The 13,748-nt window shown below is 35.1% G+C and overlaps 1 protein-coding gene across 1 annotated transcript in view; it reads right to left on the bottom strand.

Moving 5' to 3' along the window:
* Positions 1-1,312: 1,312 nt before the first annotated feature.
* Il1rapl2 (interleukin 1 receptor accessory protein like 2) overlaps positions 1,313-13,748 on the bottom strand; it is a 1,146,491-nt gene continuing 1,134,055 nt past the window's right edge. The window contains exon 11 of the mRNA XM_045139829.1: positions 1,313-2,563. Coding sequence (XP_044995764.1) covers positions 1,866-2,563 — 698 coding nt within the window. The 3' untranslated portion in view covers positions 1,313-1,865. The remainder of the gene's footprint in view (positions 2,564-13,748) is intronic.

Raw genomic sequence — 13,748 nt, 5'->3', positions numbered from 1 at the left:
TGTTATATTTTCAGAACTGGCATGCTCCATACAGAACTATTAGTTTAAAAATACGACTGAACATTCTATTTGAATTAATCTAGATTTCTGTGAAAAATAATAAAATAGTAAAAAGTACAGTTGTCCACTGAAACATATGCTACTCATTTCATGCAGATAGTTAAGTTAATCATTATACCTTGCATTAAAGAACAATCAGAGCAATACATCTTTATAACACTTGGAAAACATTTCAGAATCTATAAATTTTCATTTTGAAATACCTACAGATTTTCAGAAGTCTTCTTTCTATGTGGAAAAGCTTTCAAACACTCTTGGTGCATAATACATTTTCTGAACAGTTAGATATAGAAAAATAACAGAGAAACAGATACTTTGACAGAATTGATGAATCACAAGGAATTAATAAAGGAAAGAGATTGTGATAGATAATTAAAGCATGTTACTTAATGCTCATGCCTACAGTTGACTTACAAGGGGTAGGCAAATTCTAATTTTATACACTGCATATATTTGTCCTTGTTTATATTCATCCAATAACTCGACTTGAACTTGATTTAGGAGCCATTTGTAAAATTTCTCAATCAACTTTGATTAGCAATTGAATCCACAATAAATATTACAGTAAGAATATATTTTTATAGCAAATATGGGATAGATTATTCACAGAAATATTTTGTTAAGGTACAGTCACAGTCACTATAGGAGGGTAGACAAGTTTTAGTCTATCAAATATACTCTTTGAAGCACTGGGAATAGAGATACTTCCTCAGGAGCCTTGCACAAGGCCAAGCTGTTTCACTGTATATACAAAGTAGTCTATTTAATTACATTGCAGATGGGAGTCTCTGCAGTTGCTGCTCTACCAATAGTAAACTCTAATCATTTAGCACTTTGTCTGTGAATATTGTTGTGTTACATCATTCCAACTGCTGAAATCTGCAGTCAATATTTTCTTTTTTAAATTCAAACTCCAGGGATGCTGAAAAACCAGTAGCACAATGCCCATATCTTCAGGTAAAGCTTAGAGCAGGTCAAGAGGTCATTTGGGGGTAAAATCCAAATATGAATTTGTTAAAAAACAATAAAATGTACACTTTAAGATGTATTTTCAAAGTTGTAAAACTTAACATAAGTAAGAGAAAATCATAAGGCTTATTAAAAAATGACCATAAGAGTTCCTTACTGTCTATTAAGAAATTCACATTGTTTTTCTGCCTATCAGTTTGGCTACAGATGTTGTGCATACTTAACAATACTGCAAGCTGTTATTACGAGATGTATTAGTCTACAGAAGTTGTCCATTATGTTGAAGAAGTTCTTAACATTTCAATTATGTTTTTTTTTTCCTCAATTGATCTTCCTGTACAAAGAATCTTCCAATTAGCTGCCTCAACATTTTTGTTGTATCATTCCTCATATCTCAGTTACTCTACAGAAGTTCTCTTTTCCCTTTAAACTTCATTCAGAATTTTCAAATTCAATGAGTCTTTAAGATTTCCTTTTTTTCAAAAAATACTATTTAAATGCTTATGTATATATAAACATGGGGATGGTAGCTCGCATAATACTTGCAGTCCATGTGGTATCATAAAAACCTACTTTAAAACAACACAATTCAAAATAATTTTTTCAGAAAAACTGAAAACTATACATTGGGACAAGGTGCCATAATACAAAAGCAAGTCCTTCTTTCCTCCTGCTATTCTGGTAATATAAACAAAAACATTCAGGTATAAAAGCTATTTTGTGCCATTTTCTTCAATTTTTCAACACCTTAGTGATATTTAGGTGTAGTTTTTGCTTAGTATTGCAGAAATTTTGAATGCTTAGATAGCTGTTCAGAGGAATTTGAGCTTTTTCCATTACCAAATATCACTGGTGAAGCTAAGTTCTTTGGATGACAAAGGTAGCAAGGAACTGTTCCTCGGAAAGTCCGCAGTATCTTTCAGGGTATTATTAAGGGGCAGCTGTCCATTGAGCAGTGTCAGTGGCACATTACAATAGGTGCGGTGGTTGCCTAAGGAAGGTACTGGTAAGGTGGTGGTTGGTATCTCATGTTTATATCCTCTGCAACAGTGCCTCATTTGCACTGAATCTGGGTGATGGAAATCAGGGAGATCAGCTTGCGATGATGCCACAGTGGCAGAGGTACTGGTCATGGCAATTGAGGGTATAGGCTGGAGTTCTCCAAAAAGTCCTTGTTCTGCAGAGTCTAGGACATGACAACGGGATAGTATTTCTGTTTTCTTGATGGGCATTTCATACACTAAATGCTTCCAAAACTTAGAATTTAGCTTGCTGCTTTTGGGACCCTTCCACTTGATCAGGGATAGAAGTTTGATGCTTCGCTTGAGTGATTCCACTTCCTGGCAATTCACCTTTCCTTTTAATTCTGTACATTCAATCAAAATCACTTTGATTTCTCCACTGACTAGCATGTTATGGAGTCTGCTTTCCAGTTCAAAAATACTCCATCCCCGTCTGAGAATATAGTCTGGAGTAAGCACGATAATAAGTCTTCTGCTTTGTTCAACACATCTTGTGAGATCTTCAATATATGCTATAAATCACAGAAAGAGAGAAAGAGTAAAACAAAGACATTGCTAGTCTTTAAAGCATTAGGTTTACATTCTAACATAGCAAAGATTCAGTCTTTCACTAAAGTCCATTACATTTTCTTATATTGAATTGCCTATTCAGAAAGTTCTTCTTCAACAATTAAAAATAATCAAAAGGAAGTGCTTAAATCTTTCTTTTCTTTTCCCTTATCATTACTTACATTATACTGGTGGCCAATACATACTATGCCCTCTTAAGAGATTAGGTGTATTTCAGTGATTTTATTTATTTAATTACTTAATTCAAAGCAAGCTTCCAGCCTAGTACTCAAAGTTAACTAAAGCAATCATCTAGTTGATGAAAAAAGAGTTGAAAACTTCTCATAAATGAAAGGTTAGTGTACTTTTGGTTTGTTTTAATTTCCTCCATGCTTTTGTTCATTTATTCATAATTTTAATTCACAAATGATCACTGCACTTATGACACTTAATTTTTGACAACTAAGCAAATAGGGAGGCTCTGTATACTAGTCACATAAGAGAAAATTGTGACACAGAGACAGTGAAAAATGTCTTCTATAATTATTGCTACCTTATTTCTCAGAAATACTTGTTATTTTGAGTATATGTTCTAAAATTTGTCCTTCACACTGTAAAATAGTGAAGTGGTGTGAACTCATGAGTCTGATGGGAACTAGCTGATACTTTTGTTCGAAGGAACGAGAGTGGAATAACTGTTAAAGTGGCAAGGAATCTACTCAATGAGGAATAAGTCTTTGTTATACTTTGTGGTGTAGCCATTCTGAAAGTGAAGTGAATATGTTATGGCTATATTTTTCATAGTATGGTAGAAAACCACTCAACTACCTCTAGATTTGTTTATTCCATCCAATAATCCTTTTGCATCCATGCTTCCCAAAGTCTTATCTGCCAAAGGGGGAAATGCACATAGGTGTTAACAAATGAAGACTTGAACACAGGTGCTGCACCAGAAAGCAGTCTTTACTAAGCAGAATACAAGGCCCTATCTGATGTACAGTGCCCCTAGCAGAAGCAACACTTACAGAAGCAGAGAAACATGTGTTACTACAAACCTTCCCAAGGTTACAGACTGCTTTCAAGAAGTTACATTCAGCACATAGTATGGGGACCCCCAAACAACTCAGTCCAAGCCGTTTGAAAGAAAAAATTATTTTTACAGATGCATATTTTACAGATGATCTTCCCTTTCCAAAGTTTTATTTCTACAACTTGGCAGCAAGAAAACTTCCAAAACAACAATGAGCAAACTTTCTACACACCCTACTGATAAATAACAAAAATATTTTTAAAGAGATACACATATAAATGTCCATTTAACACTTTTATTTAAGTTCTTTTGTTTTATTTAATACATGTTAGGATTTTCTCAGGCAGTAATTACATTGGTGATATCTGAGAGAGTAAGGTAATTGATAAACTGTGATGGAACCTCTTAAGCATTCTTAGTGTCTTATATATTCAAGGGGAAAGTCAGTAGTGACTGAAATCTGCAAAAACAAACCAACACAAAACAAAACACCATACAAGTAGCAATGGGCAAGTTTTTCACTGTAATTGTTACTTAGAGAACTGGTGAAACAGAATGGAAGGAAAGGTAGAAAGTTTCAATAGAGTGGAAAAATACTATCCCAATGTATCAACAGCTCTGACTCTTCTTTGTCTTCCTTTCTTTCTGCTCCCAAAAAGAAAGAATTTATGTGGGAAGCTTCATCATTAGAGGTTGGATCTGTAAGATACAGTAAAATAAAACTATCATGCATCTTTCCCATTATTCTTTTCACCTTTTCTCCAAAACAAAACAATAGCCCAGTCCCAGGTTCTGGAATCAGTGCAGGAATACATGAAAGTATACTTTTACCAGGTAAATTATGAGTTAATTATTATTTTGTAGAAATGTTCTTTATAAAATAACTCATTGAGGGGATTCTTTCACTAGTATTCTTCGCTCATTAATTGCTGCCTGTAATTCACTTTTTAAAAAAATCCATAAAATTTTTTCAGCAGCCACACAAAAGATGCTACTAGGCACATAATATGTTATGTTAGGACATAGTGTAAATGTAATTTTTAAATACTTTTATAAACAAATGACAGTCATATCTCTATTTCAAGAAAAATTATAATGCACATATAATCAGTGAGAAACAAGTTATGCACATATGTAGCAATTAATTTAATTAAGCTATCATGGGTTTTGGCTCTGCTAGATTTTTCTGGGATGGGGAATGGAAGAGCAAAAAATATTTTTTTTCCTATTAGTATGGTTCTCTGACCTCATCCATCTATTATATTTTGCCATGTTGCAGCTAAGCACAATATGTTTAGGGTTTGGGGAGCTTCTTAGAGACATTTTGGTCAGAATTTACATTTACCCCCAGAAGGCATTCCTGTCAGGATAGATCCCCACTATGCTCAGCTGCACAGGGTGTGGGTATTGAATGGAACCTTGGAGAGAGGGAGTGGTCCCTGTCTCCTGCATACTACACTGGCTGTGCTTATCCTGGCAAAGTCTAGTGGAGAGTTGAGGCAACCATCCAGATAATTCCGGCTGAAAACCTGCTGTGGAAGAAAAAAGAGTTCTGAATTATCCTGGTTTGCCCTATATATACATTAATCATATGCACTGGAGTTAGTCAGTACATCAAAAATTTCCCTGGGTAGACACAGCCCAAATGTCCCAAAGAAAACACGGGCCATTTGCTTGGGCCTTGAATTTCATGTTCCATTTCACTTGGTGAAAAACCAAGTGGAAGTTTTCAGATGTGAAGCCCACATTTCACTTCTTGGGATGGTGATCAGTGGCTGGGCAGCAACCTCAATGTTTGAAAGCAGCTGGGGAGGTGCCTCTAAGAGCTGCCTGGCTCTGTGGAAAAGGAGAGACTGTGCCCTTGTTCCCATATTTTGGCTCCCTCTCTGTTTTCTTTCTCTCTCTGTTTTTCTCTCTTTCCCTCCCTCCTTACCCTCTTTCCACTTCTTGCTCTTTCCATTGCTTCTCTGTATATCCTATTTTTCCTCTATTCACTTTCTTTTACCCTTCCTTTTGTCATTTCTTTATTTTCCTTTCCAGATCACCTTTTCTTGTTCTTCTTTTTTCCTCCCTACCTTTTTAAGTCTTTTCCCTCTTTCTCTGTGAAAGAAAAATTAGAACCTAGTAATCATGAAAAAAATGTATATGAAAGAAAAATATAAAATAGGTAAAGTCCATTGGTTTTCATTGCTAATCTTTGGCCAAATAGTAGTTGGCTTGTATGAAGCAAGTGCCCAAAATAATTCATCCATCACCTTGCGGCTGCATATCTGTATCTAATAAGTGTGACTTTAAGCATGATCCATTAAGACATATGTCTTCTTTTGGTGTGGCCCATGAGATATAAATGACTATATATATTTTTTAGATTTTAAATAATTATTTTTTAGAAAGAGATGATAAGAGTTTGAGGCAGTAGAGAGCAAATGTGATCCATAAATCCTAAAAGATTTACTATCTGAACCTTTATAGAGAATATTTCCCACTTTTGAATTAGAGATTAAGCAGGGTGGTTAAGTTTGGAATAGTTCCAAATAAACTAAGCAGAAACGGGTATCAAGTTAAGACATTCCTGGTCCATAGCATAGTCTCCAACAGGCAATTGAGTTTGCCTTGGTAGGTTGTGGTTTTGTGGGAGACATTTTAGAAACCTTCATAAAATCTTTATAAAACGTTTATTACCATGAAGAGATAATAAAGAAACATTTTCAAAAAAAAATCCCTAAATCGCCAGGTCATAGGGGATATTCACTAAATCTGACCCTGACTTGTTCAGGCAAAATTTGCACAGTAGAGTAAGAATCCATTAAAAGATGCTCATTTTTCACATTATATTTATATATAAAATATTCTTTAAATAAAAGTCACTAAGTCATGTTCTTGAAAATCTTGAAGTAACTTCCAATGACAGAAAAGACCAAAGCAGGCTCTATTACAGTCTTCCTCTTTTCTTTTTTTAAGTCAGGTACATGAAACACCAGCAGATGCCATACACAAAAGAAATCTGTTAACATATCTGTAATTGCAACAATTCTTGAATATAATTTTGATAGGGGTTCTTAATTTAGTATAGGATTAAATTTCACATTGTACATTCAAATGCAAAATTTTCTTTTTCTTTTTGTCTAGGTAGGGGTTGACAGTTGGAAAACATTTTCAAAGAAAATGTATTGTTCCTAACTCCTACTCTGAATGTGTGCATGCCAGTTGCATCAGTAGTAATGGGAAACAATTTGGTTTAAAATTTTCTTTCATAGGCTGGAAAGATGGCTCAGCAGTTAAGAAATTGTCTGCAAAGCCTAATGACCTGGGATCATTTTCCCAGCATTCACCTAAAGCTAGATGCACAAAGTGGCAGCATGCATCTGGGTTATATTTCCGAAGGCTGGAGGCCCTGGTATGCCCATTCTCTCTTCTCGCTAACTCTCTTTGCCTGCAAATAAATAAACAATACTATTTTAAAAAATCTCTTTCAGAAAGATGTGTATAAAGGAAAATCACTGTGAATTTAGAGAAGTAGGATTGGAGTTAGAAAAGTGATTTGAAAATAAATTATGCTACTTGTTGACAAAGCTAAAGGCCAAATGAAAAAGGTCATAGAAACAGAACAGAACCAGAAAGAATGGCAGTCCTCTGACATTACTTCTAGTGGGATACATATACCTTCAAAGACCTCAGCACTATTCTCTTTTGTAAAGCTCTAAGCTGGCTTCAGGTGTAGGGAGAATGGAGACAAAATAAATGAATTGCATTGTGGTCTGTTTACTGTCTACTGACCATCTGCTTTTTCAAGCTAATTAATTAGCTTTTTGTAAATTATTTTTGTGTCAAACTTATATCAGAGTTATTACCAGAAACATGCAGAATATTTAAAAAATATGAAAGGTAAATGTAGGCTGTAGACATTGTACAATTGTTTACTTATTCAGATTAAAATAATACAATTTTGATATGCTTAAGCCAATAACTATGTACAGTATCAGACAGGATGCCTCAAAATAGAAAGCACTCCACTTATTTTTGGTGAACATTAGCAAACTGATAGCTATCAACAGAACTATATTTATTTATTTTTAATTTTTAGTCATTTATTTGACAGAGAAAGAGAGAGAGAAAGAGGGAGATAGAGAGAGAGAGAGAATGAGCGTGTCAGAGCCTCTAGCCATAGCAAATGAGCTCCGGACACATGTGCCCCCTTGTGCATCTGGCTGACATGGGTCCTGGGGAATTGAACTTGGGTTTTGGCTTTGCAGGCAAATGCCTTAACTGCTAAATCATTCATCCATCCTTATCATTATTATTTTTAATCACTAATTTTTATTTTATTTTAGAGAGAGAGAGAGAGAGAATTGGCATGCAGGACCTCAGCCACCACAATCGAACTCCAGATGCTTGTGCCATCTAGTTGGCAGGCGTGACCTTGTGCTTGCCTCACCTTTGTGTGTTTGGCTTATGTGGAATCTGGAGTTGAAAATGGGTCCTTAGGCTACACAGGCAAGTTCTGTAACCATTAAGCCACACCCTAGCCCATTTGCTATTATTTTTATTGACACCTTCCATAATTATAGACAATAAACCATAATAAATTCTCTCCCCAACCATACTTTCCCCTTCACAAATCCATACTCCATCATATCTCCTCCTCCACTCAATTGGTCTCTCTTTTATTTTGATGTCATCATCTTTTCTTCCTATTATTAACCTCTTGTGTAGGTAACGTTTATTCCTGTATGTTAATGGTACTCTTACTTTTGGTTAGAGTAGCTTCTCTTTTCAGATAGTGGTGACCACTGGGATGACTCAAAATGCACCATAATGCTGAGAAGTGAAAGTGGAGTGTTCAGCACTGAAACAATTCTATTACACCTTCCAAGGCTCAGGGTCCATTGCAGAAGAGGTGGTGGAAAATTGTAAGAGCAAGAAGGAGGGTAGACTATTTACAATGCAATCTTCCAGATTGTCCTGGATATCCATGACTTAACAATGGTATTTTTTAAAGCAGATAGGATAATAAAGCAAGACTTAAAATCAAATCTACATTTACCATAGGGCCAAGAATGCATTTTACCATTATATACTTTGGGGAAAAAAAATCAGGCCTTTGGAATACCAAAAGGATTATACTGAGTTACTTTCCCATGTAGTTCCAGTGAAAATGATGTTGCATTTTAACTAGTAATGATAAATACAAAACTACTGCACGAGTTACACAGGTTGACTATGTGTTGGCTGATGTTTTGAAAGTTTGGTGTCATGATTCTGCCTCTGGCAAATGTATGCAAACATCTGTTACCTGCCACAGAAAGTGAATCTCCACAATTTTTATTTAGCCAAGTATGTACTTATGGGGGTGCTTCCTACATGTAATATCACTTGCCTACAAAGAACTCCCTGGCCCCTACCTCTCCCAAGTTGGCTTGATATTCCACAAGTGACTGGGCTAAATTTCTTCAGCAGGAGTTTTTCTCTTGATTGACTAATGTGATGATCCTACTTAACCATGATTAGTGGGTTGATTAAAAGTTAATGTGGACTCGCTGAGATGTCATTTGTTCAGGAAACTATTTCCTTACACTTCTGATTTTGAAAACCTTATTTCTGATCATGAGTCCTTTGTGTTGGCTTTTCAGTTTCATTTGTGGCTGGATGGGGTCAGCATGACTGTAAGATTAATCCACCCTAGAATGCTATCCACATAATTATCTACATTTGCTTTACTCTCCACAGAAAGAAGTTTCAGGACATATTTAGAGAATATACAAAAAGAAGAGAGGATGTAAAATGTCCTCTTTGTTCTCTTTTTTTTTTCTTTTCTGCTCAAGCCCTAGAAATGTGTATATGTAATGCAGCACTAACGAAACCTTAGTGAATATAATGTAAAGCAACTTGTTATTCATGATAGCAAGTTTGTCAATATTTAGGACCTTATTCTGCTCCTCTGATTTTTTAATGCCTATTCTTTGATCCACAAAAATCTTGATTGAAATTATACACAGTGAATTCTAACTACTATCACACACTTTGGAGAGAAAACTAGCCCATTAACTTTAGTAAAAGTCATAGACAATTAGAATATAGTGCCTTCTCTCTTATCTTTAACATGAAGGAAATTGTCAACACATATAATTTTCTTCCATGTAAGTAAATTTCACACAATGTGTTAAATTTTCTTGTTTGTGCATGTCACCTCTGCCTCACACTTTTTAGGTCACAGACATTAGATTGCCTGGAAAAGGATTTTATTACTCCCCAAGGACAACTTACTTGAATGGTGTCCAATCTTTTCCGTTATTAGAGGAAATATTGGCAATGGATACCTACAGATCCATGTACAAAAATATTTTCTGCATGCCTCACTACAGAAGTGACTTGGGATCATCTGACACCAGATGTATTCTCCAGTCATTTGTCATTTCATTGTCAGCACAATCCCATGGCTAGTACTAAGCATTAAAATGTTGGAAATTAGACTAGTGAGGAAATTCTAGAAAATGCAAAAATGTAATAAGACATTATGATTTTATCCTTAAATTAGTCAAGATGTCCCAGGATTCTTGAGTGAGAGAAGCTCATGGAAAATTGAGCATGAAAACAAGGGGAAATAATTTGATACTTGAGGCCAAATTTAGAGATAGAATTTCAATAGACATAGTTGGTAACCATGTGGAGGATAATATTTTAGTCCACTAGTGTTTTTCTGTGGTGAAATAATGCATTAATAACTCCTACAATGGTCCCAAAGTCTTTCTAAGAATAGAAGGTGAAATTTAGGTAAGTCTGAAAAACTTGCTCCCCTCCATGTCTAAGTAGACATTTAATGTTTTACCAGAGCTTTTGCAAGAATGGGCTTGAGTGATAATCCTTAGTAAGTATTTTACATATACATCTTCCTTGCTTTCTTTGAAAAGTAAACAAATACAACATGATGGTTCTCTTCTTGCACTCTTAGGATGTTATTTTCTTCATCTGACTAGAGAGCCTCAGCCATAAGCTTTTATATTTTTGTGTTTCTTAATCTCTTCAGAAACACTCAGATAAGATGGATCCAAGAGCATAAATGGTACTCATCCAAAAATGTCCTCAATTTCAAGATCTCCATTGCACAGCTGGGTTTTGTTGGTCACATGTCAGCTTTAGAGCACATCTGTTCATTCCTCAAGGATCCACTAGGCCCCATGAACACAATGTGCTCTGTGTAGAGTACTTTATATCACAAAACCCAGCAGCTGCAGTGGTGAGAAAATCTCTACTTCTCAAATTTGTGTCTCTAGGCAGTTTGAGTGGGGTGTTTTCTATCTCGCTTTCTTTGGGTTGCTTGTCACTTCTGACATTCAGATGCTTGTTGGCAACAAAATTAATTTTACTGTTCATAAGGACAGATGTTTCTAGTCTGGGAAGAAACAGACCAAACTTTTACTGGAAAGTTGAAATTCTTGCCACATTTAGGCACCCAACCTGAGAAAACATAAAGAAGATCCTGGCCACTGGTTCAAGAATGGAAAGGTAGTTACTGCCAGGAAAATAATGTCCAGATCTGAAGACTTAGTTTCAGCATTTAGGAAAAAAAATATCATGCCAAATCTCCCCATCACTGCTATTTCATAATGAATAAACATTTCCCCAGTAGGGCATTTGGGAAAGGTATAAACAATTCCATGTCATCTTGGAAAGTAATGCCTTTATATCTAAACTCTGAGAGCTTTTAGTGGAGGGAGGGAAGGAGGGACTTTAAGGAGAGAGGAGGGAAGGAAAGACAGTGTGAGTTTCATTTACTTTTGACAGTATGAATTAAAAAGGTTTGTGTCTTAAAAGTTTGAGTTGGAATACCATGAGACTCACACAAAAATTACTGAAGATACATGAAAAGGAAAGACACTAACATCAATGGGGTCATACACTGTTAATTTGATTCATAGAAAGTTATTGTTGATGATCAAGAATTATCTACTGAGTGTGGGTTTTTATAACCCTCAAAGGTGTCATTACTAGTTTTTGGAGGAAGGAGTAGTCTTAGGTCAATATATTTTAAATGAGATGTGTGGGACAAACACAGCTTATAATATTATAACTAGGTATTTTCCCCTGCAGGAATGTGTCTATATTTATATAGCATAACCTGTTAAATCTGCACCAATGGCTACAAATATAGACGACAGAAGCTTCTTTAATAACACACATATACCAAGTCCAAAATTTTCTACTCTGTCATTCATGTGTAAATCAAGTATATTATTCATATACTTCATCGACTTCCTGAATGCATGCTAAAAATGCCAAGGAAAAACTCGTTAATCGTGACATGGTGACTGCTCTGCTAGCACTGAAATGTTGATGGAAAATAAAAAAACTTGTCAAAGGGCCTTTTTAAGAACCTCTGCAGGTTACACTCACGAATCGGAATTCAGAAGACATGAATTTCCTCGTTCAGGAAGGAAGGATTAAAATCAAACACCCTCCAGTGGTTGTATCTAAAAATTGCATAGTTGTCCCAAATGGCTGATTATAAACGAAGGCTTCCAGTTCACCATCAAGTACCCAGGATCAAGTCCCTACACAGTCTTGAAAATGTTAAATGGCATTCTATGTACTATCCAAACTCTACCCATCCTGATAATATCATCTTGGGTGTTTTAATACTGCATTATTAAAATAATAATGATGGTTGCCTAAGTAAACTAGTTGATTACTCCTTATCCTCTCTTGTGAGGTATGTTGTAATACCTAATGGAATTTTCTCGCTTTGCGTTAATATGCCTGATGTTTTTATAAGTTTTGTACTCTAGGATCAATGAGGACATTTGCATTATGTATGGTATCACAAAACAACTAACACATTTCAAACAATTTAGCTACACAACCCATTGATTTGCTAAAGCATTCTACAAACTGCTTGATTAAAAAACTGATATATTGAATTATTATCAGTAGGAAGTGTTAACTGGGCATAGCTTAGAAATGTATCCTTCTGTAGTGGTTTGATTCACGTGTCTCTCAACACGTAGGTGTTCTGAATGCTAGGTTCTCAGTTGATGGAGATTTGGGAATTAACACCTCCTGGAGGCAGTGTATTGTTGGGAGTAGGCTATGGGTATTACAGCCAGTGTCCCCTTAACCAGTGTTTGGCACACTTTCTTGCACCTATTGTCCACCTGATGTTGGCGAGGAGGTGGTGTCCACCTTTGCTCATGCCATCATTTCCCCCTGCCATCATAGAGCTACCCCCTTGAGCTTGTGAGCCAATATAAACCTATGTTTTCACACAAACAGTTCCTGGTTGGGTGATTTCTACCAGCACTGTAAACCTGACTGCAACACCTTCCTATACTCATGCCCTTCCCAACTTGCTTCCACCTGCATACTGTATCTACTTCAGTAGTTATTAAGCAAATGTCATCTCCCTAGTCTTAGGTAAAGTTCAACACCAGTGTTCCCTGTGATCCTATTACCCTTTCCTATGTTTTATAGAGAAGTGTTCCTTTCTAGTTCAGAAGATCATTAATGTTGAAAATAAGACTGACATTTTTCACTTTCAATTATGGAAGTATGAAGACAGAGAAATTAGTGTCACATTGAGTATTATGATGATTCAGTTTTGGTAATGTGGTATAGCTTTAAATAATTTAGCATATATTCACTAAAATTAATTGAGTAGAGTTTGCATGCTTAACAAGATTCATTGACAAAATGTTAAAATAACATATAGCAATCTAATAAAGTAGATCAAAAACAGAAGTGTTTTTAACCATTTTATCATTAATTAATGAATATCTTAAATATATATATTTCTCTAATATCTAAAAGGTATATTGTATATATATATATATATATATATATATATATATATATATATATATATATATATATATTTATATATGGAGAGATGTAATATGTATTCTAAGGATAGAGATTATTCTAATAAGTACTTTATAGTATAAATATACATTTAGTTAACATTTCCCTTGCTAAAAATTACTTTGAAACACTGTCATGTAAAAATTGTAATTCTTTTTTTATTTTATTCTCATTCTCCCCAGTTATCTTAAAACAACACTTGAAAAAAAATCCACAAGTATCTATGAAACGCCAAATGAGCTTATTAGATGACAACATAGGTATGA

Source organism: Jaculus jaculus, chromosome X (genome assembly GCF_020740685.1).
Source record: "Jaculus jaculus isolate mJacJac1 chromosome X, mJacJac1.mat.Y.cur, whole genome shotgun sequence".
NCBI lineage: Eukaryota > Metazoa > Chordata > Mammalia > Rodentia > Dipodidae > Jaculus > Jaculus jaculus.
The sequence above is the reverse complement of the archived record's forward strand: the minus strand, read 5'-3'. Positions and strand labels throughout refer to the sequence as shown.